The 27,569-nt window shown below is 47.0% G+C and overlaps 1 protein-coding gene across 1 annotated transcript in view; it reads left to right on the plus strand.

Annotated features, from left to right (window-relative positions):
- The window catches only part of LOC144687534 (uncharacterized), a 97,819-nt gene that overhangs the window by 40,272 nt on the left and 29,978 nt on the right, over positions 1-27,569 (plus strand). Inside the window, exons 18-26 of the mRNA XM_078553803.1 lie at positions 1,423-1,455; positions 1,578-1,622; positions 11,601-11,672; positions 15,940-15,975; positions 16,089-16,124; positions 19,051-19,092; positions 19,728-19,808; positions 22,551-22,589; positions 22,916-22,954. Coding sequence (XP_078409929.1) covers positions 1,423-1,455; positions 1,578-1,622; positions 11,601-11,672; positions 15,940-15,975; positions 16,089-16,124; positions 19,051-19,092; positions 19,728-19,808; positions 22,551-22,589; positions 22,916-22,954 — 423 coding nt within the window. The remainder of the gene's footprint in view (positions 1-1,422; positions 1,456-1,577; positions 1,623-11,600; positions 11,673-15,939; positions 15,976-16,088; positions 16,125-19,050; positions 19,093-19,727; positions 19,809-22,550; positions 22,590-22,915; positions 22,955-27,569) is intronic.

The following is a 27,569-nucleotide window of genomic DNA, read 5'->3' on the forward strand; positions in this document are numbered from 1 at the left end:
CACTGGGGTCAAATGTAGGTCCCAACCTGCAGCATGTTCATGGGATGTGGGCATTGCTGGGTCAACCACATTGCTGTGGGTCTGGGGTCACATGTAAGCCAGACCAGGTAAGATTTTCCTTCCCTAAAGGGAACATTAGTGAACCAGATGAGTTTTTACAACAATCAGCAATGGTTTCATGGTCATCAGACTTTTAATTCCAGATTATTTTTGAATTTAAATTTCACCATTTGCCGTGGTGGGATTTGAACCCAGGTCCCCAGAGCATTACCCTGGGTCTGGGTCTCTGGATTACCAGTCTAGTGATAATACCACTACTCCACCACCTCCCCCTCTGACATGGGATTTGCTTGATTGGCCAATTGTGGTCAGAGGGCAGGCTCAGCTCTCAAAACTTGGGGGCCAGTAGGAGGCCGTCCAGAAAGTAAGCAGTTGCGGCCTGCAGCGGCAGGTAAGGGAAAGAAAGAGACAGAGAGACCGTCACTAACTTAAAGCAACTTTAAAAAAGCTTGAAATAAAAATGGGCTACAGCTTCCACGCCACCATTGTGGAGAGGGAACCAAGCGGGTCGGCGATGGGGATGTTGTGGGGAGCAAAATGGGTGGTGGCCTGAAAGGCATCCTGGAGAGGTGACCCCTGTTCTACTGTTAGGAGGCTGCCCCTCTGATCACTGGCTCTGATTGGCCTTTTAATTATCTTAACAGGTTGCCCGTTGTGTGCGGATAGGTAGCTGTTCTGCCCCCGCTCCTCCCTCTGGTAAAATGGCCCGGGGAAAAGATTGTGCCAGCACACCAGCCGGCAGCATAAGATTATGTCTCCTCAGTATCTGCCCCCATATCAGGGTGAAAATCCTACCCCAGCAGTCAGGGAAAAGAATGTCTTTAGAAGCATCGAGCTTTCCTGCAAGAAAATATAATCTGCTACTTGCTTTTCCTCGATGGGCTTGTTTTGTTCAATCAGCTGGAAATCACTCAAATTTAGAAAGGGCCCTGGGATTACACTCCTGGCTGCCTTCTAGACCAAGGATGGGGGATAATGAAAGCAGACAAAGACATGGGAAAATCAAGGCAAATGCTCTTGAAACAAACAGAATGATTCTATGACATGAAAACAGGAAGTGCTGGGAGAACTCAGCAGGCCTGGCAGCATTTGTGGAGAGAAAATCAGAGTTAACATTTCAAGTCCAATATGACTCTTCTTCAGAGCTTCAGAGTTCTGAGGAAGAGTCATATTGGATTCGAAACATTAACTCCGATTCTCTCTCCACAAATGCTGCCGGACCTGCTGAGTTCTTTCAGCACTTTCTGTTTTTATTTCAGATCTCCAGCATCCACAGTATTTTGTTTTTATATCAGGATGATTCTATGGCTTGTTCCAACAATCAAGAAGTCTGATTTAACCTTCATATGTTGTTTCTAACAGGGTATAAAAGGGCAGAAGGGTGAACCAGGCAAGGTATTGTCAGCTTATATAACTTCTGTTTCACTGCAGAGAATGTTGTATTATGTTAATATATCGCTAATGATTTGATACCGTTTCCATATCACTGTTAACTGACTGATTTATTCCCTAATTAGGGTGAAATGGGTCCACCAGGTTACTCAGGGGAGCGAGGAATTAGGGTGAGAATTAAATAATTTCTTTGATTTGTTATTTTAATTGTCACTAGTGGGGACTATCTGCAATCTTTCTAACTGAAACAATTGTTCTGAGATGGTCCTTCTATCTGTGCACTCTAGGCGTAGTATTTGGTTAGGAGACAGACTGTAGTCACACTCTGGTATCTGCTTAATACTTGTTTATTTGTACTACATCCAAACAAGTTACAGAGTAGGCACATTGCTCCTGGGCATACTGTTCCAACCTCTCTCTCTCCTGAGAGAGAGAGTCTACCACATGACTCACTGGCGTCAAGTGGTACATCATCATCTAAGTGTGGTAGCGGGCAGGAAAAAAGTTGTTTTCCGTTCTGGCCACAATGCCGGGTCTTTGCGCCGTATCGCCCCATTCCCGGCGTGTACCACCTCATTAATAATGCGTTCCCGGGAAACACGCCGGATCACTGGCAGGGCAGCCTCTGCTTTGCCTGCCCCGCTGTCATCTCAGGCCTTCAGTAATCCGGACACCACATTTAAAGGGCTCCCCTGCACAGAGCTAGCTCTCTCTAAGGCATCGGAAGCTGCCACAAAGTCATGGCTGCCAAAGGGAGGAAACATGCTGACCTTAAATTTAGCGACGCCTCCCTTGGGCGCCTACTGAATGCAGTAGAGGCCCGCCGTGAAGTCCTCTACCACCCGGTCTGGGCGAAGACCAGCAAGCAAGGTCACCAATCCAGCATGGGAGGCGGTGGCAGCGGTGGTCAGCGCCATTACCCTGCAAAAGGGGACAGTCACCCAGTGCCAAGAGAGGATGAATCACCTTCGTTTCACCAGGATAAGTCACTCTCACCTCACACACTCTCAAACCCATCACACATCCACAGGGCCCTCACTCTCTGTCAGTTCAAGGGACATCACCATTCACTCTCTCTCACACACACCTTCATTTTCCTCATCCCATCCATGGGGTCACTCACTACCCACACATACCAGGCATCCTTCTCATCTGGCCTGGCAGGCATCTTGCTTACACTCTCTCCATCTGTATTCATGCAGGACAAGCTGGCACAGAGCAAAAGAGAGAGGCCGCAGACTGGTGGAGGAATGCCCAATATCAAGGACCTCACAGACTTTGACAATAGAGTCATCCAGCTGGCTCATGACAATCTGGACTGTTCCTGTGCTGACGGTGAGGTCAACTGTGCTCAACCAAGTGAGGATCCAGCAGTGCAACACCCATCAGACAACCATGCTGTGAGTGAGTTCCTCTGTTCCACAGTACCCTGCCACCCACTAATTATCTCTCCTTGCTTTCGCAGGCACATCTGGGAAGCAGCTGAGGGGGTCCATGAGCCAGGTCCCCGACTCAAGCCCTGAAGACATCTCAGAAGAAGAATCTGATGACACCCTAATTGAAGACCCATCACAGTGCTCACCCACACCCTCCACCAGTGCAGAGACACACACTTCGCTGGGACTTAGTTCTAGATTAGCCTCAGGATCACAATCTGGTGAGCACATCGCACTGTCTACTCCACAGCAGGTAGAGGCAAGAACTTCCCAGGTTTCCAGTGTTCGGAGGACTGCTGGAGGCCAGAAATCTGCTGAGTCTGAGTCAGATGATGAGCCTCTAGATTCAGGCATACCTCAGTTGCTGGAGCTGCAAAAGCAAGCTCAGCAAGATCAGGAAGGGATGTCCGCTGCACTCCTCAGGTTTCAAGGCACGATGGAGGAGTCCGTCCGCCTTCAGTCTGAGATGATAGCGCTGGCACACCAACACAATGAGGTTAACATTAGCAACCGCCATGGAGGGCTTGGTCCAGGAAATGGGTCTTTCGCTGCTGTGCGGGCTGGACTCTATTACTGATGTCATAGTTAGCCTCCACCTGTATCAATGCGAGACGGGTGCAGGGCAGCTCGATCTCACTCCAGCTTCCCCTTCTTCTCAAGGAGGCAGCCAGGTGCCCTTGGGCACCTTAGGGAACAGGATCAGCTGGTGCACACCCCGGGGCCATCCACCCAGGTGACTCCAGGAGTGTCCGGCCCATCCGAATTCCCTCATCCTGTGACCCCAGCAGCATCAGCTCCACAGGCTCAGGCTCCACTGCCACACTGCGGAACCCCTAAAGCAGGCTGGGACTTTCCAGGTCTCAGCCCTCCAGAGGACGCCCACCATGGTCATCACAGATAGGACGTAGCAGTAAGCAGGCTGCCTTCGCCTCCGCTGTGGATGTCTGGGGAGAACCAATACATAGTGGCAGGGTTAGGAAGGTTAAGAAGATGTAACTCTTTTGAGTCAAACCAAATAAGCTAAATTAACAAATCACGGGACAAATTAAAAGGCAGCCCCTTAAAGGGAAATTACAGAAACAAAAGGCAAAATTTAAAGGAAACTTAGAAACATTAAACCAAAATGTGATCAAAGGGGTCAATAAAACACCCCAGTCCCTGTGGTGCCCAACAAGCACGGAGGTCCCCGACGGTGTCAATGGACACCGCATGCTCCCTAACCAGGGACGCCCATTCGCGAATGTAGCCTCGGAAGAGGGGCAGACAGTCGGGCCAGATGACCCCTTCGATCCCCCGCTGCACAGACCTGTAACTGCCCAACTTGGCCAGGCCCAGGAGCAGGTTCACGAGGAGGTCCTCCTCCCTTCGCACCGGGTGCCTGTAGATCAGGAGCAAGGGACTGAAGTCCAAACAAAATAACAATAAAAGGTTCTTCAAATAACAAAAAAGGGGGCGCAGCCTACAACAATTAACATATGCGTGGTCCACGGATTCCACATGGTCACAAATCTTGGGAGCCCATGAACCGACACATCCTACAATTGTATGAAACTGAAAGGACATTAGTGAAACAGATTGGTTTTTTCAACAACCACTTTCATGATTATCATTGCTAAGATTAGCTTTCACTTCCAGATTTTCTTCATTGAATTCAAACTCCACCAGGTGATTTGAAACCACTTCCCCAGTAAATTAGCCGGGGGCCTTGGGATTACTAGCTCAGCGACATTACCACTATGTTAATGTCTTCCCAAAGAAGATGCAACTCTTTTATTACAAAACAAATAAACTAAATTAACAAATTAAGGGACAAAGTAAATGGCAGCCCCTTAAAGGGAAACTGCAAAAACAAAAGACAAAATGCAAAGAAAACTTACCAATATTAAATCAAAATGTGTTTAAAGGGGTCGATAAAACACCCCAGTCCCCGCAGTGCCCGCTGAGCACGGAAGGCCTCGACGGTGCCGGTGGACACCGCGTGCTCCCTCTCCAGGGACACCCAGCCGCGAATGTAGCCGCGGAAGAGGGGCAGACAGTTGGATCGGACAACCCCCCTTGATCGCCTGCTGCCTGGACCTGTTAATGGCTAATTTGGCCTGGCCCAGGAATTCAAACTCCACCAGCTGCTGTGGTAGGATTTGAAACCACCTCCTTAGTAAATTAGCCAGGGGCCTCAGGATCACTAGCCCAGCGACATTACCACTACGCTAATGTCTTCCCAAAGAAGACGTAACTCTTTTAGTGTCAACCAATTAAACTAAATTAATAAAATAAGGAATAAATCAAGCACAGCCCCTAAGTCAGGTCAGCTGTAAAACCAACGACAAAGTTTAAAGGAAACTTACAAACATTAAACCAAAATGTGATTAAAGGGGTCAACAAACCACCCCAGCCAAAGAAGATGTAACTCTTTTGAGTCAAAACAATAAACTAAATGAGCAAAAAGAACAAGGGAGAAATCAAGCACAGCCCCTAAGTCAGGTCAGCTGTAAAATCAAGGAAAAACTTTAAAGGAACCTTACAAACATCAAACTAAGATGTGATTAAAGGGGTCAACAAAACACCCCAGACCCCGCGGTGCCCACCGAGCACGGAAGGCCTCGATGGTGCCGGCAGACACCGCGTGCTCCCTTTCCAGGGACATCCGGCCGCGAACGTAGCCGCGGAAGAGGGACAAACAATCGGGCGGGACTCCCCCGTCGATCGCCCGCTGCCTGGACCTGTTGATGACCAACTTGGCCAGACCCAGGAGCAGGTTCACGAGGAGGTCCTCCTCCTTCCCGACCCCCTTCCGCACCGGGTGTCCGTAGATCAGGAGCGTGGGACTGAAGTGCAACCAAAACAGTAACAAAAGATTTTTTAAATAACTAAAAAGGGAGTGCAGCCTAAGACACCCTATATACACGTGGTCCACGGACTCCACAAGACCGCAAAAAGAGCAGGTGTCTTGGGAGTCCGTGAACCTACACATTTTACGATTATAGGGGACTGCTGCATGCAACACCCTCCAACCCAGGTCCCCGATAGAAAGAGGGAGAACACCTCCGTAGAGGGCCTCCCATCGGGGGCCTCCGCCGCCGGACGGCAACAAGGCACGCCAGGGCGTGTCCGGGCGGCGGACCAGGGCGAGAAAATGGAAGGTGTGCAGCAGCAGTCCGTACAGAAAACCCCTCCGCACCGTGCCAAACGGCAGGGAGGGCATGTCCCCGAGGCGGCTCATATTATTGCGGGGCACCGGCACCCGAGGGAGGGTTCGGGGCTTGGGGCCAATGTGGAATTCCAAAGAAGATGTAGTTGCACAGTCTGAGCACAGGTGTTAATCACCTGGACATAATGTTCACTATTGTAAATAAACTCCCATGAATGTTTCCTTGCCTATGACCCCTTGTTATGATGGGCAGTGTTCATGCCACTCAGATGTGAAACCTTGGTTCCTGTACAAGATAAAGGCAGGTGTCTCGGTCCAGGGCTTCTTCCCTGCTCAGTGTGTAACCTTCAGACCAAACTGATGGTCCGGCTTCACACTCACAGGCCACATTAGTGAAGCCTGCACCTCGATGGTGCTGGTCATTGCTGCCAGAATGTAGTGGACAGGTGTCACCGAGTTCCGTCATTCTCTCTGTGCTCTCAGCAACTTTGAGATAGGGTTGGCCCCCCCATCTCTTCAGCATCTGTGTCTGGTGACGCTGTGCTCCTGAAGGGGACAGGTGCTGAAGGCTGCCAAAGGATCAGGTGCATTTAAAGTTTCACGGCGGCGTCTTCATGATATGACCCTGATCACAGAGCCCAAGCAAGTTGCCCTCAGCCACACAGGAGCCAGACATTCACAGAGGCAATATGTAACATATGGAGTGTCCTCACTGCATGTTGTCATCATCCTCCTGGAATATAGCAAGTTTTAGGATCTGCGCTGCGCCTCCATGACATGAGCCTAAGCACTGAGAGTGTGTGCACAGCTATCAGCCACACAGGAATCAAACATTCACAGATGCAAGGGGAGGATGTCAGGACTGTCCGCACTACATTTCGCCATCATCCTCCATGAATCTTGCAGCTATGAGGGCCTCCTAAGCACACCTGCCTTGTCTAGCCAGTGCAATGGCCTCATCGCCGGCATCCTTGCCTTCGAGGACTTCATCACTGCCACCCACTTCGCCGTCCACCTCATCAGAGGAGACGTGCAGCTCCTCCATCTTCTCCTCAGCCAGGTCCTTCCCCCATTGCAATGCCAGGTTGTGGAGCATGCAGCGAGCTACGATGATGCGCGACTGTGTTGCAGTCTCCACCGAACCTGCCGAGCCACTGGACCTGTTGAGGCACCGGAACCTCATTTTCAAAATGCCTATCATTTGCTCCAGCAAAGTCCGGGTTGCGGGATGAGTCTCGTTGTACCGTCGCTCTGCTGCAGTCTGAGGCCGTTGCATGGGTGTCATCAGCCATGTCCTCTGTGGGTAGCCGTTGTCTCTGAGGAGCCAACCCTGCAGCCTCTCTGGACCCTGGAAGATGTCAGGGATCTGAGACCTGCTGAGGATGTAGGAGTTGTGGATGCTCTGTGGGAATCATGCGCAGACCTGTAGGATGCATTTGTGGTGGTCGCACACCAGCTGAACATTCAGCGATTGGAAGCCCTTGTGGTTGACGTAGTTGACTGCTTGTTGCCATGGAGATCTAAACGCCATGTGAGTGCAGTCGATGGCACCCTGCACCTGTGGGAAACCTGAGATATGCACAAATCCTAGCACTCTTGCTTCCTGGCTTTCCTGATCCCAGGCGAAATGCACTGTGCTAGTGCTGGATACATTTGTTTGTGGAGGCTTGTGAGATCCTGCATAGGTCACCTGTGGAGCCTTGGAAGGAGCCACTGGTGTAAAAATTGAGTGCAGCGGTCACTTTCATGGCCACTGGTAGTGGATGCCCTCCATGTCACCGTGGCGCCAATCCTACGGCAGGTGGCAAATGTGACCGACCATTTCCCTAGACATGCTCAGTCTTTGTGACACTGGTTCTCAGTCACCTGCAGGAATGACAAGCATTGTCTATAGACCCTGGGTCTAGCGAGGCGTATATGAGCAATGGCTTGCTGTGTATCTTATGCTGTCTGCACGGCAAGCCCTGCTGCCCCTTCATCTTGAGGGAGGTGCCCTTTTGGCCGAGGCAGGTGCCTCTGCTGCTCTCTTCTTCTTCTCTGCTTCCTGTAAGCCATGCAGCATATCGCTAAATCACTAGGCTCCATAATCCTGATCTCCTCCTGCAGGGTCAAAGAGAAAGATGTGTGGGTTAGCATATGTGTCCTAAGAACTTCTCTTGGTTAAGTCTGAAGGCTCCTTCACACATGCAGGAGAGTGCTGGCCACCACTTGGATGGCCAGTGTGTAGTGCGCTCATTGGCTGCCCAAAACCCCACCCACCTTCAACCCACTGCACTGGACCGATTGGCAGCAGCTTTGCCCATTGGACTGCATGCTGTGCTCTCAGCTCAGGCACAGGCATTCTCCTAACCCGCACAGCAAGGCTGCTCTGTTAGCTTGAGCCTTGAGGAATACTGGTCTAAACCTTAATAAAGGCATTACAAGGGGCTGTGAGCGCTTCCACCAGTGACTGCTCCATGGTCACCTTTCGCAAGGGGATTCTACAACTTGCCCAGTCGGCCAATTGCTCTGCTGCCCCCTAAAACACACATTAATTTTCAGTCTGCGCCCGAGGGGTGAAAAGTTCTGGAGCTTTTGGTGGCACTTTCATCCTATTGCGTTGTTTGAATGGGCAGAAAAAATTCAGAGGCCCGACTCCAAACATGTCAATGGAGCTACAGCTGAACAGTCTCAGCTGCAGAAGAATGTTCACTTTTGACAAGCCTTTCCAAGTCTGTGGCTGTTTCCCTCACCCCCCCCCCACCACCCCCCACTCCCCCCCACCCCCCCCCACCCCCCCCCACCCCCAAATTGGCCTGCCAACGTGAAATCGCAATCCAGCCCTGATCGTGGGCGGCAGTCAGCTCCCGCCCGTCCCTGCCGAGCCCACCCAACGAGGGCAAAATCCTGGCCTTGAAATGTCCAGCATTTTCACACCCAAAGCATTCCGCACCCCCTGCTCCGCAGTCCTGACATCTATATTGGTTTTTCATGCCACAATGCAAGCACCCCAAAACAGCTGCCGGTGTGGAGTTTTCCGCCCTTTCATCTGGTTTGGCAGACTTTCTTGTGAGTGCGGCCACTGTCCATGAGCCTACCCCCAGTCAACGGAATCATGTGAAGCCTCAGAGTCACGCCGAATTATAGTCTGATTAAATTCTCTAAACTCGGCCTGCCTCACCTAATGGATCGTTTGATCCAAATTAAGGTTATCTTTTGTCTGCAGAAAATCAGAGTTTTTCGTCTTGGACGTCCATGGCTATGCAATCATGGATTGGCTTGTCCCTCAGCTACAAGTGCTAGCTGGGCGATATAGGCCAGCTAGAAATAACTCAATCGATTTCCCAGGTCATTGCGACATTTGGTTAAAATGTGCTCGATCGATCACTAAATTTGGCTTTGGGCGAAAATAAGTGTCAAAGGCTTTGATTACAGTCTCAAAGTCCGGACTCCTTCACAATCTGCCTCAGGAGAACACCGTCTGCTGCTGGACCTACAGCATAAAGAAAGGAACTGACTTGATGCTTTTGCTGTTTAGAGTGAAGGTCTGATGCTGCTCGATACCGGAGTAAATGGTCTTTCTGTAATTCCCACTACTGGCCTCTCTGCAGGCCCTCGAGGCAGGGTAGGGGCAGAGACTGCTCACCAGGTATGGTCCCCGTTACCTCTCTTCAGTGTGCCTCCTCCTTCCATCAATTCATTACAAGCTGCTAACAAGATTTTCTTCACTCTAGGGTTCCTTCGATAATACCAATGTATTTTTTACATTGATGTCTCCACTGCCGCCACCATGTTCGGAGATGGTCTGTGGACACTAGGCGTGGTACTTGGTTAATAAACAGACTGAGTCATACTCTAGTATTTGCTTAACATTTGTTTATTAGTGCTACATCTAAACAGATTATAAAGTAGGCATGTTGATCCTGGGCATGGTGTTCCAACCTCTCTCTCTCTCCAGGCAGAGAGAGGTAAAATAACCTGATTGGTTGATGATGCCAAAATGGCTGCCTGGGAGCTCTGGGATAGGAACATAGGAACAGGAGGAGGCCATTCAGTCCTTGAGCCTGTCTGCCATTCAGTTGGATTGTGGCTGATCTATCTCCCTGCTTTGATTCCATAATACTTCATAACTTTCGCTAACAAAAAATAGATCAGGGATAGATCTGGGCAAATTATTTTCTTTTTGTTTTACCACTGATTGTACAAGCAGGCCCTGCACATCAAATCAGAGTTTTTGCTATGCTTTATAGCTCTTTTAGGAATGATTCATATTTAAGTACTGCACTGGGAAGAAAAACTTGTGCAAATGAAGCCTGCACTTTGCTTGTCATAGGGAAGATACGACAGCTGACAGAAGTCTGAGTCCTTTAATCTCCGAACCTCACTTGAGTTTGCAATTCTTTGTGCAACAGATAAAATATCATATAAGGTTATTGGAGTACCATCTATTTTTGTTTCACCTCTCTTTGTCCCCAAGCTGAAGAATTCCATCAGCAGACCATCTCCAACCAGTGGTCCGGACAGAAAAGGATTCACCCACTGAGGGTAGCTGAGTGGGAATATTTGTAAAGGCGTGAATCTCAGGTTAGGCGTCCGGACTATATATCCAGTGCTCTGCTGCTAAAACCACCTCGGCTGGTTGATGATCCATGATGGAAATTGTACCAAGAACTTTATCTGGTGGACAGTATAATGGAAAAGTAACTTACCAGAGACACTTACAGGCCTTTCTATCTGTGAACACGAATGTGGGATCTAGACAACCCTAGTAAGGCCAGTGTTCATTCCCCAACCTTATTTACACTTAAGTAGGTGATGGTGAACCTTCTCCTTGAGCCACTGCTGTCTGTATGGTGAAAGTGCTTCCACAGCTCTATAAATTAAGGAATACTAGGATTGTAACTCGGTGAGGATGAAAGAATTGTGGTGTATTTCCAAGTTGGGATGTGTAGCATTCGGCTGATCAGGGTTGAAAGGGTTAATCTGTAGGACTGTGGAAACAGTACCACCCATATGATGATATAAGTGACATATGACCAAGAGTTGAGAAGGAAATTGCTTATGGCTTAGACTGAGTAACACCTAATCATGGATATGTGTTTATAGTTATGTTTAACCAATAAACCTGTTATAGTTCAGACATACCAATGTCTCAGCAATCATTCCTTAGCCAGTCACAAGCAACATACAACAGGATAGTGTGTGACTTTGAGGGAAATTTGCAGATAATGGTGTTCCAGTGAGACTGCTGCCTTTGTCCTAGATGGCGGAGGTCACAGTTTTGGGAGGTGCTGTAAAAGGAGCCCTGGTAAGTTACTAGGCATAATGTAGTGGAGCTCGGGACATAGCTCTGATATTTTGACCTCCTGAGTCTCCAGCAGGCAACTCTGTGCAGGAAAGGGTGATCACTTTTCATGGACTTCCTGACCGTTGGCCAAGAGTGGGTGATACTGACAGCCTCAGAGGAGGAGTCAGCAGGCACCTAGGGTGAAGCAAATATAAATGGATGGCACAGTAAATGCAAAAATAAAACAAGCAATGCCTGTTAACTCTTTATTTTTAAATATTCCTTGAATATTTTGTAGGGACCCTTAGGCCTGCCAGGCCGGCCTGGAGAGAAGGGACACAAAGGAGATTCTGGAAACCCTGGAGATATGGTAGGTGATAAACATTATACAGAACATTCCTTTCTGATCATAGGAAGAGTAAGAGTGCTGTGAAGGTAAACCATTGCTTCACATGTTGAAGAGAGCTTGCTTTCCAACTAGTTGAACCTGGACTTGATTACCAGAAATTCTCATCACTAAAGTTTACTCATTTCACCTGGAACTGCTTGAGTTCCAGCTCGGGCCTAATTCCACCGGTATTGTCTTGACTTCAGCTTCAGAACAGTGCCTCCTGTTGCACGACTATGACATTTTTCCATCAATGGGTTGAGGGGGCTTTGAAGAACCCTTTAAAAACCAGCAGACAAAGGAGATTCTGCTGGGATTGGATTGAAACCCAGTTCAAAGAGGGAAAACAAGATGATTCCAGTACAGTGAATACAAAATGTGGAGACTATGAGCTGGATTGCCATGGAGTCGGGGAGACTGTGGAGGTGTGAAAATGGTGGCCGGGACCCAATTCCGGGATTCCCGACCCCGTTCCCAGGGCTTCCAAATTTCGCCAGTGTGGGTTAAGCGTGCAGGCTGCTGTGGGTTCTGAGCCCACACCCTGCACTCCTAATCTGGCCGGATCCATAACTGGGACAGGCATTTCCTAGTCCTCCGCAATGTTTAGGGATTCGGGCCAGCTTTTAAAGGACTCATGGTTCATAGCACCTCAGAAGTGTCATGAACCAGAATCTGGACGAGGAACCTTTTTTTTTAAAGCTAAGTTCAGAAGGTCTTATCCACACCCCATGCCAACTTATGCTTTGTACCCACACACCTCCCCATAGCCCCTCATAACCTCCATGCCAAGCTACGGCCATCCACCCAGCCCCATGGCCTCTCATAGTTAAATGCACAGCTATGGCACTTTCATGCCCATTCACTCACTACACACTCTCTAAAACCAATGAACCCTATAATGCAAACAGGAATTGTTAAAAAAAAGCTTTAAAAACAGTTATTCATTCATAACTTTGCACGTTCCTAAAGAGATTCATTTCACTACAACCCAATAAAAGTATCAATCATCCAGATCCTTTAAAGTACCAATAGCAGAAACTGAAAGCACTTGAAACCTCTTTGTCTTGTGTAAATAAACATTGTGCAATTGACAGAATAGATCAGAGAGCCAAAGCTGTCAATCAAGCAATGCTTTCCCAGGGACAGAGATGTTTTAACACTTATGGCTCTCAGCCAAGAATGCATAATGAACTTGGCTCAGAGTCCAGGCATCCATTAGAATGCCGTAACAGCTGTGCCCCAGGGAAAACATTCCTTTATTGACAGCTCTGACTCTCTGATCTATTCCGACAATGTTTATTTACATAAGATAAAGAGGTTTAAAGAGCTTGCATTTTCTGCTATTTAAACTTTAACGGGCATGGATGATTGAAGCTTTTATTGGGCTGCACTGTAAAGGTTTTTTTTAACAAAGTGGAAAGTTATGAATGAATTACTTTTTTTTTAAAAAGCAATTTAAACACATCCTATTGTCAGTATAGGGTTCATTGGTTCCATACAGAGTGTATAGTGGGTAAATGGGCAATGAAGTATCATAGCTTAGTATGAAGGGCCAAGCAGGGATGGGTGGGGCATGAAGTGGCATGGATGGGGCCTGGGAAATATGAGGGGGTGCAAGGGGTGAGGGCTAGAGGGCCTTAGTGTTTTTATTATAACTGGGACAAAGTCCCAGAGCTCGTCACAGCACCTGACAGACCCTGTGGCTACCTCTGAACTCCTTCCGGAAGCAGTGGACCCGATTCCTGTTAACACTCGCACCCCGGAATAAAAAGCCTGTCTTTGCTGGCACTTGTTCCTGAAACAGCCGGGAATTTTCCCAACTCCTTCTACCTGTCTCAAGGATGAAAATCCAGCCCAACAAGTTCATCCCCCTTAGGCAGAAGGTGAGAGATACCCTTGGAGAAACAGTCGAAATGGCTACAAACAGCTATTTATCCCAGTTCTCCATGATTTCCACTGATCCTCCGCTGAAGTTACAGCAGCAGATTGGAAGAACCCCATGGAAATCCTCACCCATTATTTTCAAAATTTAAAAAAATGAGAACAATTGCAATCAATACCAAACATAATGAGAAAAGTTTCTCCTGTGTATCAGGCACAGTGAAATCATAAACCTGCTTTTTATAAACACGGTCACTAACTTGCTGAGCCATGGCTTCAGAGAATATCTCCTCTAACTTTTTTGAGAACCCGCTAAATTTCAAGTTAATCTTGGCCATCAAAGAGCTGTTACCATCAGTTTGCAGTGCTAGATCCCTGGTGTAGTCCACTTGTAGTGAATGCAGAAGAAGATGAAATGTGGCAAATGGGAAGAAAAAGGAAAGGGTAGAAAAGCCAAATAGAGTTAATGGGTTAGATTTTCATCATTAGCTCAGGAATCGTGAGTTGGGGGCCATTTCCCAATGTCGTGTTCCTGAGTTCTGAATGGTCCTGCATACGCGTGTCATTTACCCCCTGGGGAGTTGGGGTCAGGCAGGAGTCAGGACTGCCACCTTCCGATGCTGACCCGAAATGGGAACAGAAGCAGATGGATGCAGAAGCTGAAAGGTTAGAAGGCTCATCTCTGTTCTTTGGGACATAGCCACAGAACTGAGCCAACCTGTTAGGCCCCCTAGCCCTCATACCTAAGCCCATCTCTCCATGGCCCCATATCCTCTCCATAGCCCTAAGCCCCCTCCATTCCCACTCACGCAGTATCCATCCTGGACAGAACTCATGAGTCCCTAATGGGAAGTCTTTGAAATGCTCATGAAATAAAAAAATAAACAATCATGCATTCAAACACCCCTTAAAAAATGTTCTCTTCAAAGGTTGTAAACCTGTCAATCCAACACACAGTCATTCAAACTCCTCTTAAAAAAAGACTCTCAAGTATTTATATATCTTGTCAAAATAAACAAACAGCCATTCAAAAACCTCTTCAAAACACTCTAATACTATTAGCTGTTCATAAAACTATCTATCAAACAAAGCTCACAGTCCCCTTCACGGCTATGTAAACAACCCCTGCTGAGCTAAATCCTCTAGTGGGGTTTGGTACTCAGCCATGCATTCATAATGAGATTCTATTGCTCAAATGAATAAACAACCCTTGGAGAGCTCAATACCATCTGCTAGCTCTGTGGCCAGCCATCTGCTTATATTTTTCAAGGGCTCAACAGAGGGACTTGCAATCAAAGAAGTCTGGCACCTTTTCAGTTTTTTGAAAGGTTTAACAGATATCTGGACTTTAAATCAATGTAAAAAACAAAGCAGTGTCCAGATGACGCATTAAAATGCTCTTCTGCATTCACAATACTGTTGAATGCAGAAGAGCACTTCATCCACTATACTTTATGTACTTGTGGGAAGACACAAATAATGCTGCACATTACTGAGGAATGTCCCCTCTACAGATTAAGTGGCTGACTAATCACCTTAAGCTCAGCAAATGAGGAGGCTATCGCTTGGCTTCAGGGATTTGCATTCACTAAATAAAACAAATCACTGGACAAAGTATGTGAACACATACAGTGCTGGTCAATTTAATGGTCACTTACTTTCCAAGGACAGAGCTCTATGATCAATCACTGCATTAAAAATATGCTTAAATTATCATACATCATTACATAGTGACACTTGAAGTTGGCAACAGCATTTAAACTTATTTGTCAAAAGGCTCTCGACTCTACGAGAGGCTTCCCCCAGTGTTCACAAATTGACCGAACTGGTCAATTTCACACAGGTTTCAGGAGCCTACCCGCCTCACAACCTCTGGGAAATTCACAATTGAGCAAGCTTTCAGTAGGGTGAATCTGTCATCGCTTTGAGTGAGAGTCAGGTCGCCACCTGCTTTGATTCCTCTGCTGGCTAGCCAGGGTCAGGGGCCGATAGCGGGTGGCAGCCCATTTCCAGGCTGCTCCTGGGCCCGCCCACCGCGCCTGCATGGCCAACTCAAAATCCTGGCCTGAGGAGATTCACAAATAAGGCCCAGACAGGTATCTGCTGGATATAATGTTGTAAAAATTCCGCTGCCTCCTTCTTTGGGGGGGAAAAGTGGTAAAATTACATTCTTTCTTGCTGCAATTTTGTAAGCGTTAACTTGAAATGATGAAAAATGATGGATTCGGGAACCTGCAATGAAATGATATGTGCTCCTGATAAGCGCTCGTGAGTTGGGCATTCGAACTTTCAGCCCATATAACAGCATTACGCTAAAGAAGCAAATGTATTTCAAACTGTGGTCAGTGACTTTTCCTTTCTCTTTCAGGGGGTAATTGGTCCAAAGGGACATAAAGGCGATACGGTAGGTTCTTTACCAATATTACTTCCTTCTGGAGCCAGTCCAATCTTGACAGACAAAAGCGAATTTAAATAGGCCTTTTGATTGTGTTCTAATTAGAATTTGTATCATTGCAGGGCAGGCCGGGGCTGCCTGGGCAGCCTGGATCAACTGTGAGTATTTGTAAAAAATGTATGAATAAATCTAGATGGACATACTGGTGGCTCACAACAGTCTGAGAAACCAAGTAACAACCCCATAATTTTCTCAATAGTTGACCGACTATACGTAAATGAGTGGATGCATAATCAGTCAGCAAACTGATGCTCACCTGCACGGACAAACTAAAAGGATGAGCGGGACTGGGAGATATCATTGAGTGGGTTCGTAAAATACCATAGACTACATATGCTGTAATACCTCCCAGTTGCTTCCTTTCCCAGATACCTATCCAGTTCTTTCTCAAATTTTATCAACACAGTCTGTTTCCCTAGTTTCAGCGAACATGCCAGATTTACAGAACTGAGGAGGTGCAACTATCAGAAAAGACTGAGCAGATTTGGGACTCCTTTCTACGGAAAAGAGAAGACTGAGAGGCGACCTGATAGAGGTCTTTAAAAGCAGAAAGAGGTTTGATAGGGTAAACAGAGAGAAAAGGGGCTGAATTTTGTCTGTGATGGTGAACTCCTGCTGTCAGGGCTGCAAGCAGGAGGCATCCCTGCTTCAGCCAGCAGCAGGACCCTGGGTGGCAGTCACTTAGGAGGCCACTGCTGGGGACCACTGTGTAATTAAGGATGCTGGCCCATCCCCAAAATCTTCTGGCCCAATCAGAGGGCTGGCAGCTGGCAGCCTCAGCAGCATTACTCAGCAGCTGAAACATCGGGGAGCCTCAATGGCTGGGAGAAGCCACAGCAAGGCCTCGGCAGTTGGGGTTGGGGAGGTGGAGTCATTCAGCACCGGCAGCGTCTTTGCAACGAGGGCGGCCATTGCCACGAGGGGGAACCCTCCGTGGGCCATGGAGCAGCGATAAAGGAGGCCCCCACCCTCACCAGAACCCGCTGGGAGATCGCCAGGATTTAGTTGGCTGATCCCCCATGCAGTGGCACAGCCTCCTGCTGTCAGCAAAATGCCCACAGTGGCAGAATGTGACCCTTAATTGGCCACTTATGTGGCTTAATTGTCCGCCCAGTGGGCAGTTGAGCTGCAAAGTTTCCTGCTGCTGGCACTATGGCATGGTGGCAGGAAAACTTTGGGCTCTCCTCTTAATGCCTCCCTCCACCATTTTTCCAGCCCTCCCATTGCTAATGACCAGGAAAATTCAGCCCAATTTTTCCACTTGTGGGGCTCCAAAACTGATGGTTATAAATATGGGTCACTAATAAATCCAATCAGGAAATCAGCAGAAACTTCTTTATCCAGAGAGTTTTAATGTGGAACTTGCTGTCACAGGGAGTAGTTGAGCGAACTAGCACAGATGCGTTTAAGGGGAAGCTAGATAAGTACGTGAGGGAGAAAGGAATAGCAAGATATTCTGATGGTGTTTGATGAATATGGAGGCAAGGAAGCTTGTGTGGAGCTTAAAAACCAGCATAGATAAATTAAGCTGAATGGCCTGTTTCTGGGCTGTAAACTCCATGGGTAGAATCGCCCCAGATTTGCACTAAATGCAGTAGTGGGCGGGAAAAAGACGTTTTACCTACCGGCTGCAATGGTGGGGTTTCCCGCCAAATCATCCCCTTCCCGCCTCCTTATTTATGCGGCCACAAGAAGCACGCCATCTCGCTGGCAGGCAGCCTCCAATTACCTTGCCGCTTCCTCATGCAGGGCGCCATATTTAAACTGCAGCTGCGCACACGGTTCTCCGGTAAAGGCATGGCCCCAAAAGCCAAGAAGAGTGCAGCTCCCTTGATTCAGTGACGCATCACTGGGACGCCTTCTGGACACCATGGAGGTCTGCCACGATATCCTCTACACCCGCTCTGGCTGCAGGAGGCCCATCAATCTCACCACTCCAGCTTAGGAGCCGGTGGCAGTGGTGGTTAGTGCCAATATTGCACATAAGAGGTTGGCCATCCAGTGCAGAAAACGGATGAATGATCTCATCCGTGCCACTAGGGAAAGGTAATTATCTCATTACTCTAAAATCTCTCACTCACAGGGCCATCACACATTCACTGGCATCTCACTCACTGCCAGCTCAAAGGACATCACTACCCATTCTCACACACACACCCTCACATCCCTATCTGGCCTCATCTGCTCTGGAGACTGCTTCCTCAGCCCTCAATATCTTGAGGCCACTTGCACAGGTCAACATGTACCCCCACACACACCCTGGGATACCCACCTTCCCCAGTACAGCCCTCGCCCTGCAGCCTCTTCCCTTGCCTGAGGCCACTTCTCCTCCATCCCCAAGCAAGCCCTAGCCCTGCAGCCATTGAAAAGCCAGCCCTACTTTATGGCTGGTCTGGTAGGAAGAGACCTGCCCGTGAGACCCCTAAAAGTGATGTGGTGCTGCCTGTGAAGCCTGGCACTGATGACTGCAAGTGCTGCCCGAAGCAAGGTAGACAAACAAACCTCGAAGTCCCGAGCAAAGTGCAGCTCGCCAGGTGCACACCGCTTATGTACAATTGTGAAACACGTCTGTGTGCAATCACACTGACGTGGGCAGATGATCCAGTGTGGAGGTATGATTCTGGTGAGCAGGGCTGATAATGAGATGCTAAAGTATTGAAATTAGGTTCCTGAAGTGCGGCAGCGGCAGACATGGCCCTTCATTGATGGGTGGTGCAGCCAATCACAAACTGGTTTCCTGATGGCATGAAATTGATTTTTGGCCTTCTCGCCATATTGCTTCCCCACCACCCCCCACCCAACCCCCGCTCGCCATGACGCCCGATGCCAATGGGACCGGACGATTCTGCCCTATGTATTCCCATGTTACCTTCTGAGTTATATCAAAATCATCTGTTCACCTTCCCTCTTCTGAGACTGACCCTGTTCACTGTGTCTTTAATGTAGTTTGGCATTCAGTTTTGGTTCTAAAATGCACTCTATTCACAGGTGGTTCATTTCATGACTTTCCTTTTCACATTTCAGGTCACCTCCCTGAACAACAGTGTTATTATTAAAGGTGAAAAGGTAAAAAGAAAATAGCCTATTAATGTTGACTGTGTCACTAATAACCCTGTGGTGGCCAAGCAAGTTCAGAAAGCTTTTGCACTCAGTCCTGGGAACATCAAAGGTGGTTTGTGTCACATCCTTCACTTTGGTGAATGAGAATTGGATCGTCCATTATTTTAAAGAACAATGCTCCCAATTCCCCTTCCTCTACATCTGAAGATTTTGTCTCATATTGGCACTGCTAACCCTTCGCTACGGCCCAGACAGAGATCAGCCAACTCAATGCAAACCAGTAATCACAGGTGGGACCTTCCAGATCGACATAGAATCATTGAATGACACAGCACAGAAGCAGGTCATTCGGCCCATCGTACCTCTGTTGGCCCTTTGAAAGGCCCTGCTTTTTGTTCATAATCCTGTAAGTTCCTCCTCTTCAACTACTTCCAACTCCCTTTCAAAATTATTTATGAAGTCAGCTTTTACCAGCTCTTCAGATAAAACATTCCACATCCCAACAACTGAGTGAAAACAGTTCTCCTCATTTGCCCTTAGATCTTTTGCCAATGGCATCAATAAAGATAATATTATAAGTATTATATATTAGTACAGTCTCCAGTTAAAATGAAATTAACCCTTACCTTATTGTGCTGCAGGGTGATACTGGACTTCCTGGGGAATGGGGTCTTAAGGGAGAACCAGGTGATCCTGGCAGCGCTGGTCCTCCTGGACCAAGGGTGAGTGGATTATACAATTACTGCTGGATGGTCACATTTTTTATGCATACTTCAGCATGGCTCTGTAGGCAGTGACTGCTCTCTAGTACTCCATCAGACTTCATTTATATGGTAGGGTAGTGAGCCCAATTTTAAGCCTCTCCACATGGCATGAATGGGACAGTCGATTTTTTTTTTTCTTTATCCATTCTCAGTGTGAGGATTTCACTAGCAAAGTCAGCATTTATTGTTCATTCCTAGTTGCCCTTTGAGAAGGTGATGATGGGCCTTATTTTTGAATCGTTACAGTCCATGTGGTTAAGGTACACAGTTTTGACCCAACAACAGAACATCGGTATATCTCCAAGTCAGCATGGTGTCCCACATGAAGGGAAACTTAGAGGTGAGACTGTTCCTCTGCGGCTCCTGCACTTGTCCTTCTAGGTGGTAGAGGTCGGGGGTTTGGGAGGTTCTGCCGAAGAAGCTCTGGTGAGTTGTTGTCATGTTGTATTGTAGATTATTTTTTAATTCATTCACAGGATGTGGGCTTCGCAGGCTGGGCCAACATTTATTATCCATCCCTTGTTGCCCTTGAGGAGGTGGTGGTGAGATGCCTTCTTGAACCGCTGCAGTCCATGTGGTGTAGGTACACCCACAATGCTGTTAGGGAGGGAGTCCCAGGATTTTGACCCAGCGACAGTGAGGCACGGTGATATATTTCCAAGTCAGGATGGTTAGTGACTTGTAAGGGAACTTCCAGGTGGTGGTGTTCCCATTTATCTGCTGCCCTTGTCCTTCTAGATGGTAGTGGTCGTGGGCTTGGAAGGTGCTGACTAAGGAGCCTTGGTGAATTCCTGCAGTGCATCTTGTAGATGGTACACACTGCTGCTACTGTGCATCGGTGATGGAGGGAGGGAATGTTTGTGGATGTGGTGCCAATCAAGGGACTGCTTTGCCCTGGATGGTGCCCAGCTTCTTCAGTGTTGTAGGAGCTGCACTCTTCCAGGCAAGTGGGGAGCATTCAATCACATTTCTGACTTGTGCCTTGTAGATGATGGACAAGCTTTGGGGAGTCATGACTCCTAGCCTCTGACTTGCTCTTGTAACCACAGTATTTATATGGCTAGTCCAGTTCAGTTTCTGGTCAATGGTAACCCTCCCAGGATGTTGAAAGTAGGGGATTCAGTGATGGTAATGCCATTGAACTTCAAGGGACGATGGTTGGATTCTCTCTTGTTGGAGATGATCATTGCCTGACACTTGTGTGGCACGAATGTTACTTGCTACTTGTCAGCCCAAGCCTGGATATTGTCCAGGTCTTGCTGCATTTGGACATGGACTGCTTCAGTATCTGAGGAGTGGCAAATGGTGCTGAACATTGTGCAATCATCAGTGAACATTCCCACTTCTGACCTCATGATGGAAGGAAGGTCATTGATGAAGCAGCTGAAGATGGTTGGGCCTAGGACACTATCCTGAGGAACTCCTGCAGTGATGTCCTGGAGCTGAGATGACTGACCTCCAACAACCACAGCCATCTTCCTTTGTGCTCGGTATGACTCCAACCAGTGGAGAGTTTTCCCCCTGATTCCCATTGACTGCAGTTTTGCAAGAGCTCCTTAATGCCACACTCGGTCAAATGCTGCCTAGATGGTACACTGCAGCCACAGTGAGTTGGTGGTGGAAGAAGTGAATGATCAAGGTGGTGCATGAGATGCCGATCAGTTTGTTCACACAGGCAATCCAGCTGCTGTCATCTTAGAAAGGCCCTTCCCTTCTGATTGGCAGCCAGCTTTTCAGCTTGTTTGGAAAAGTAGACCCTTAACGAGGTGGGCCCAAAATTTTATTTCATTTCATATATTTGTGCATAGGGTCAGGCATGGCAGGATTGCTCCAGGCTCCAGAAAAAAAAGTGCTGTGGACTAGTTTCCCTCAGATTAGATTTTAAACAATGGTTTTAAAAACAAAGTTGGTATTTGACTGAGTTGCTTCCCTTTACCAAAAATGGTTGCCATGTTGGATGATGCCATGGGAAAGGGCTACACACGACCTTCTCAATGGAATGTGACGGATATCTAATAGTATATCGGATGGTACAGGCACTTCCTTGGATACCCTTCTCTAGCCCTGGGACACTAACAGTGGCTGCAATCCTTACCCTATCTAATTGTCTAAGAAAACTCAACACAGCCCAGCCCCACTTCCTGGTCCTTTTGGTCCAGGACTGCTCCACATAGACTGAGTCCCAGCTAACCAGTGCATATAGCAACAAAGGGCTGGAATTTCCAGTCCCTTGGGTGGGGGGAATCTTGCGGGCGAGACGGAAAATCTGAAGGACCAGCCAAAGGCCCGCTGACTTCGGACGGGAATTTCCAATCCCACGGCGGGTGGGACCGGAAAATCCTGGCTTTAGTCTTTCCTCCTTTATCAGAAAGCAAAACCTGTTTCAGTCACAATTATTTTTCTCACCGAACATTTTAAACTTAGAATTCACAAGCAGATTTCAAAAGAGTCTACAACTTAGAATCAGGCCATTTGGCCCAACTAGTCCATGTTAGCATTTATGCCTCCTCCCACCTTTCTTCATCTCACTCTATCAGCATATATTCCTATTGATTTTTCCCTCATGTGTTTATCTAGCTTCCCTTTAAATGTATCTATGATTTGAGTGCAGGTTCCACTAGATCTGCTGTGATATTTATATATATTATTTGTTTATAGTTTCTTTCATAATATATAATGATTATCTTTTTTATGTTCTAGGGTCCAACAGGCCCTCCAGGGCCACCTGCTTACAGAACGGTAAGTTGAGACTGTCTTTAGCTTTACTGAAAGGTGGAATCTTCTTTTTCCTTCAGGTTGGATCTTCCCAGTGTAAACACAGTCCCTAAACACACTGTTTGTTGTGTTACTAACCTTCATGTAAGAGTAAAACATTGCAGGTGCTGGAAACCTGAATTATAAACAGAAGGTGCTGAAAAGACTTAGCAAGTCTGACAGCATCTGTGGAGAGAGAAAAACAGAGTTAATGTTTGAGATCGATGACCTTTCATCAGAACTCTGAGAGAAGAATTGTTGAGTGTTGATTCACTGAAACTCAATCTGAACCGAATTTACTTGTTTTCCAGCATGGCGATCAAAAGAATCGAGGTGTGAAGGGAGAGAAGGTAAGTTCTAAGTCTTATCCGATGTATGAAAAGGTGCTTTTTGTCCAGAGATGCATGTCTATACCATGCAGCTCACTAAGCACCACTCAAATGCCAACCAATTTGAGATCCTATTCTCCTCGACTGACACCTTGTTGAGTTGCACTGAATTATGCAGCATAGAGGGAGGCCATTCGGCCCACCATACCTGTGCCATTTTGTCCTCAGATTTCAAAAACAACGCGCTGCATAAAAAAAAACTCATCTCCTCCCTGATTCTTTTGTCCATTATCTTAAGGTTACCAAACCTCCTGCCAGTCGAAACAGTTTTTCCATATCCAACCCGTTGAATGTGGAAAATTGCCCAGGTATGTCCTGTGCACCAAAAGCAGGACAAATTCAACCTGGCCAATTACCGCCCCATCAGTCTACTCTCGATCATCAGTAAAGTGATAGAAGGGGCCATCAACAGTGCTATCAGGCAGCACTTGCTTAACAATAACCTGCTCACTGACGCCCAGTTTGGGTTCTGCCAGGGTCACTCAGCTTCTGACCTCATTACAGCCTTGGTCCAAACATGAACAAAAGAGCTGAACACCAGAGGTGAGGTGAGAGTGACTTCCCTTGACATCAAGGCAGCATTTGACCGAGTGTGGCATCAAGGAGCCCTAGCAAAACTGGAGTCAATGGGAATCAAGGGGAAAACTCTCTGCTGGTTGGAATCATACCTAACACAAAGGAAGATGGTTGTGGTTGTTGGAGGTCAGTCATCTCAGCTCCAGGACATCACTGCAGGAGTTCCGCAATGACCTTCCTTCCATCAGAAGGTCAGAAGTGGGGATGTTCGCTGATGATTGCACAATGTTGAGCACCATTCGACTCCTCAGATACTGAAGCAGTCCATGTTCAAATGCAGCAAGACCTGGACAATATCCAGGCTTGGGCTGACAAGTGGCAAGTAACACTCGTGCCCAACAAGTGCCAGGCAATGACCATCTCCAATAAGAGAGAATCTAACCATCAACCTTTGACATTCAATGGCATTACCATCACTGAATTCCCCCACCATCAACATCCTGAGGGTTACCATTGACCCGAAACTGAAATGGACCAGCCATATAAACACTGTAGCTACAAGGGCAGATCAGAGGCTAGGAATCCTGTGATGAGTTACTCACCTCCTGACTCCGCAAAGCATGTCCACCATCTACAAGGCACAAGTCAGGAGTGTGATGGAATACTCTCCACTTGCCTGGATGAGCGCAGTTCCATTAACACTCAAGAAACTTGACACCATCCAGGACAAAGCAGCCTGCTTGATTGGCATCCCATCCACAAACATTCATTCCCTCCACCACGGATGAACAGTGGCGGCAGTGTGTATCATCTACAAGATGCACTGCAGAAACTCACCAAGGCTTCTTAGGCAGCATCTTCTAAAACTACCATCTAAAAGGACAAGGACAGCAGATAGATGGGAACGCCACCGCCTGGAAGTTCCTCTCCAAGCCACTCACCATCCTGACTTGGAAATATACCGCTGTTCCTTCACTGTCACTAGATCAAAATCCTGGAACTCCCTCCCTAACAGCACTGTAGGCATACCTAGACTACAGGGACTGCAGCAGCTCAAGAAGGCAGCTCACCACCACCACCTGAAAGGCAATTAGGGATGGGCAATAAATGCTGGCCTAGCCAGTGACACCCACATCCCATAAAATGAATTTAAGAAATCAAAATCCCTCATAATTTTGAACTCTGCAATTAAATCTCCTCCTGAACCTTCTCTGTGCTGAGAACAATCCCAGCTTCTCTAGTGTCTCAGTGGGTGCTTTTCCTCTGCTCTCCCAATTGGATGTTTGATTCTTGTTACTGAGATGAATGGGCTATTTTACTTGACCAGATGTGGAGATGGTGGGTGGTGCTATCATGGCTGAGACCCTACCCCCACCCTACAGTTCTCACTTGATCTTAACACACAAGAGGTTCAGGAAAGGATCACTAAATAGTGACCAAGAGAGAGAAATCTTTGGCACCAGTACACTGAAGACATTAATTGCTCCTCTTCAACTAGTTCAACTAGTTCATTATGATGCAGGGATAGTCTGTGCACCTGAGGTGTCAGCTGTGGCTCAGTTCATAGCACCCTCGCCTTTGAATAAGAGGGTTGTGGGTTCATGTCCCACTCCCGGAAACCAAGAACTGTGATTGTACTCGAAAGAGTTGCAATCTGTGACTGTTGATAACTCGAAAGAGTTTCCTACTCCCTATAGCTCAGCCACTTGTGAACATGGGGTTGATTTTCCTCTATGACTTGCTCATGCACATTGAAAAATTGGATGCACAGTGTGTGCAGTTCTTTGTCCGTTGATTTTAAAGCTGTGATTAGCGCACTTTCATTCTCCCTCACTATATGCCTAGTAGGAAAAGCTTCCTAATGGCCCTTTGAACTCTGAGAACGTCTCTGCTTATGTTTCGCCCCTATGCTTCCACCTAGGCTAAATGCACTGTGGAAACTAATGGCAACTGGGAAGGGAAGGAATGTATGAAAAATATCAAGGTGATTATACAACAAAACACATTTTCAGAGATGAAGAAAAAGCAAGGTTTCCTATCCATGCTTTCTGATGCCCTTCATTCCACCAGAATCTGTAGTGAAAACATCCAGATTTGAGTGAAATGAAGAACATTAAGACATGGGATCCAACGAGTGGGAATATACAGAGGAGTTTTTTGCAGGGGATGGGACTTTATTTTTAACTGTGGTATAATTACAAGAAGTTAAATGATTATGTAACAATGTTACTCTTGAAGGAAGAAGAAATTGCATTTATATGGAGTCTTTCACAATCTCAGGATACTCCAAAGCACTTTACAGCAGATGGGGTACTTGCAACATGTTGTCACTGTTGCAAATTAAGAAACTTAGCAGCCAATTTGTGCACAGCAAAATTCCACAAACAGCATTGACCATCTAGTGCTGGTTGAGGGATAAATATTGGACACTTGGAGAAGTCTCTACTCTTTTTCAAATTGTTGTCATGGAATATTTTATGTCCATGTGAAAGGGCAGATGGGGACTTGGTTTAACACCCCATCTGAAAGACAACATCCCTGATCATGTAGCACCCCTTCAGTACTGCACTGAAGTGCCAACCTAGATTATGTGCCCAAGTACCTGGAGTGGGGCTTGAACATATAACCTGTGGACTCAGAGGTGGGAGTGCTAAGATTGACCAGTAGGTTTTTTTCTTGTACTCCACCTTAAAGTGTCAGGGAGGGATTAGAAGAGCTTCCCAGGCATGGGGAAAGGATTGGAGTCTAGAACAGACTTTGAGCATTCTTGAGAGTTAAGAGTTGTTGAGAGGAAGAGAAGTGTTTGGCACAAGATAAACAGTTGACATTTATCCATAAAAATACAAGTGTTAACCAATTTCTGAAAAATTCTGCTTCTTCAAATGTTTAACTTCCTTTTTATTTTTTTAAATTCTGCAATTAGGGTGATCCTGGAATGAAAGGTGAAGCTGGGCAGAATGTAAGTTCCTGTAACACCTTCAGTGTTGCATTGGGGCGGGGAAAGGGTCTTTGTATTGAATGTTAGATTTGTGAGCATCAGTAGAAAGTCAGTCACACTCAAACTGAGACCAGGCCAGAATCTGGCTTAAGTCAAATTGATACAGATCGTTTCATCAAGAAAAAAAAAATCTAATTTATTTGAGATTTTCTGATTTTCGCTCCTGGATGAGGTATGTATCTGAATGCCCAATATTCCGAATCCCGTTCCCAGTAAAAGCTTTGATGGAATGGCAGGTTTCCTAGCACATTTAGATCTTGTTTCAAGGTTGATGGGTTCAAGGTAGCTCAGGTTCTGTCAATCAATCGTTGTATCCAGTTTGTCTATAAGTGCTGAAAGATCCCTTTGCCAATGCCTCTAGCTGCCTGAGCGGTCCGCCAATTATTGGTTCAGATCTTCTCAAACACGTCACATTTTCTCAGTTTTAGCTCTCCACCTTCCAGCTTAGCCCATTTCATCAATTTTGAGAGTATGGACCTTCAACCATATAGATTGCAAATCTTCCTCATTGTAGGCTACTCACTGTAACATGCTCTAATGTTACTGTAAAAATTCTGGGTTGAGAGCCTGTCTCAAAAGAGATGCTTTTGCAATCCACCTTGCCCAGCACATGAATCTGCAAGTCAGGAAGCCATCACTGAAGCTCCATCTTTGACTTTCTGCCCGTTGGGAGCATGGTGTTGTGGAATCATCCCTATCCCCCTCTGAATACATCTTTCTGGTTCCTACCATGACAGGAAAGAAACTGCAGATTCAATGCAATCAGTTCCATTCAATTATTTATTGCTGCCTGTTTGTGGGCCCATGAGAATTGCTAGATGAAAAAAAGACCAAAGTCCTTCTAGTTCACCTTCTAACAAACTGATAGGTGCATGATGCAACAACAATGGAGATGTTGACTGATCATAGCAATCAATGAAGAGTGCAGGAGAGCATGCCAGGAGCAGCACCAGGCATGCTTAAAAATGAGATGTCAACCTGGTATACTACAACACAGGACTATTTGCGTACCAAACCGAACAAGCAGCATGCAATAGACAAAGCTAAGCCATTCCACTAACA

Source organism: Cetorhinus maximus, chromosome 12 (genome assembly GCF_964194155.1).
Source record: "Cetorhinus maximus chromosome 12, sCetMax3.hap1.1, whole genome shotgun sequence".
NCBI classification, from domain to species: Eukaryota; Metazoa; Chordata; class Chondrichthyes; order Lamniformes; family Cetorhinidae; genus Cetorhinus; species Cetorhinus maximus.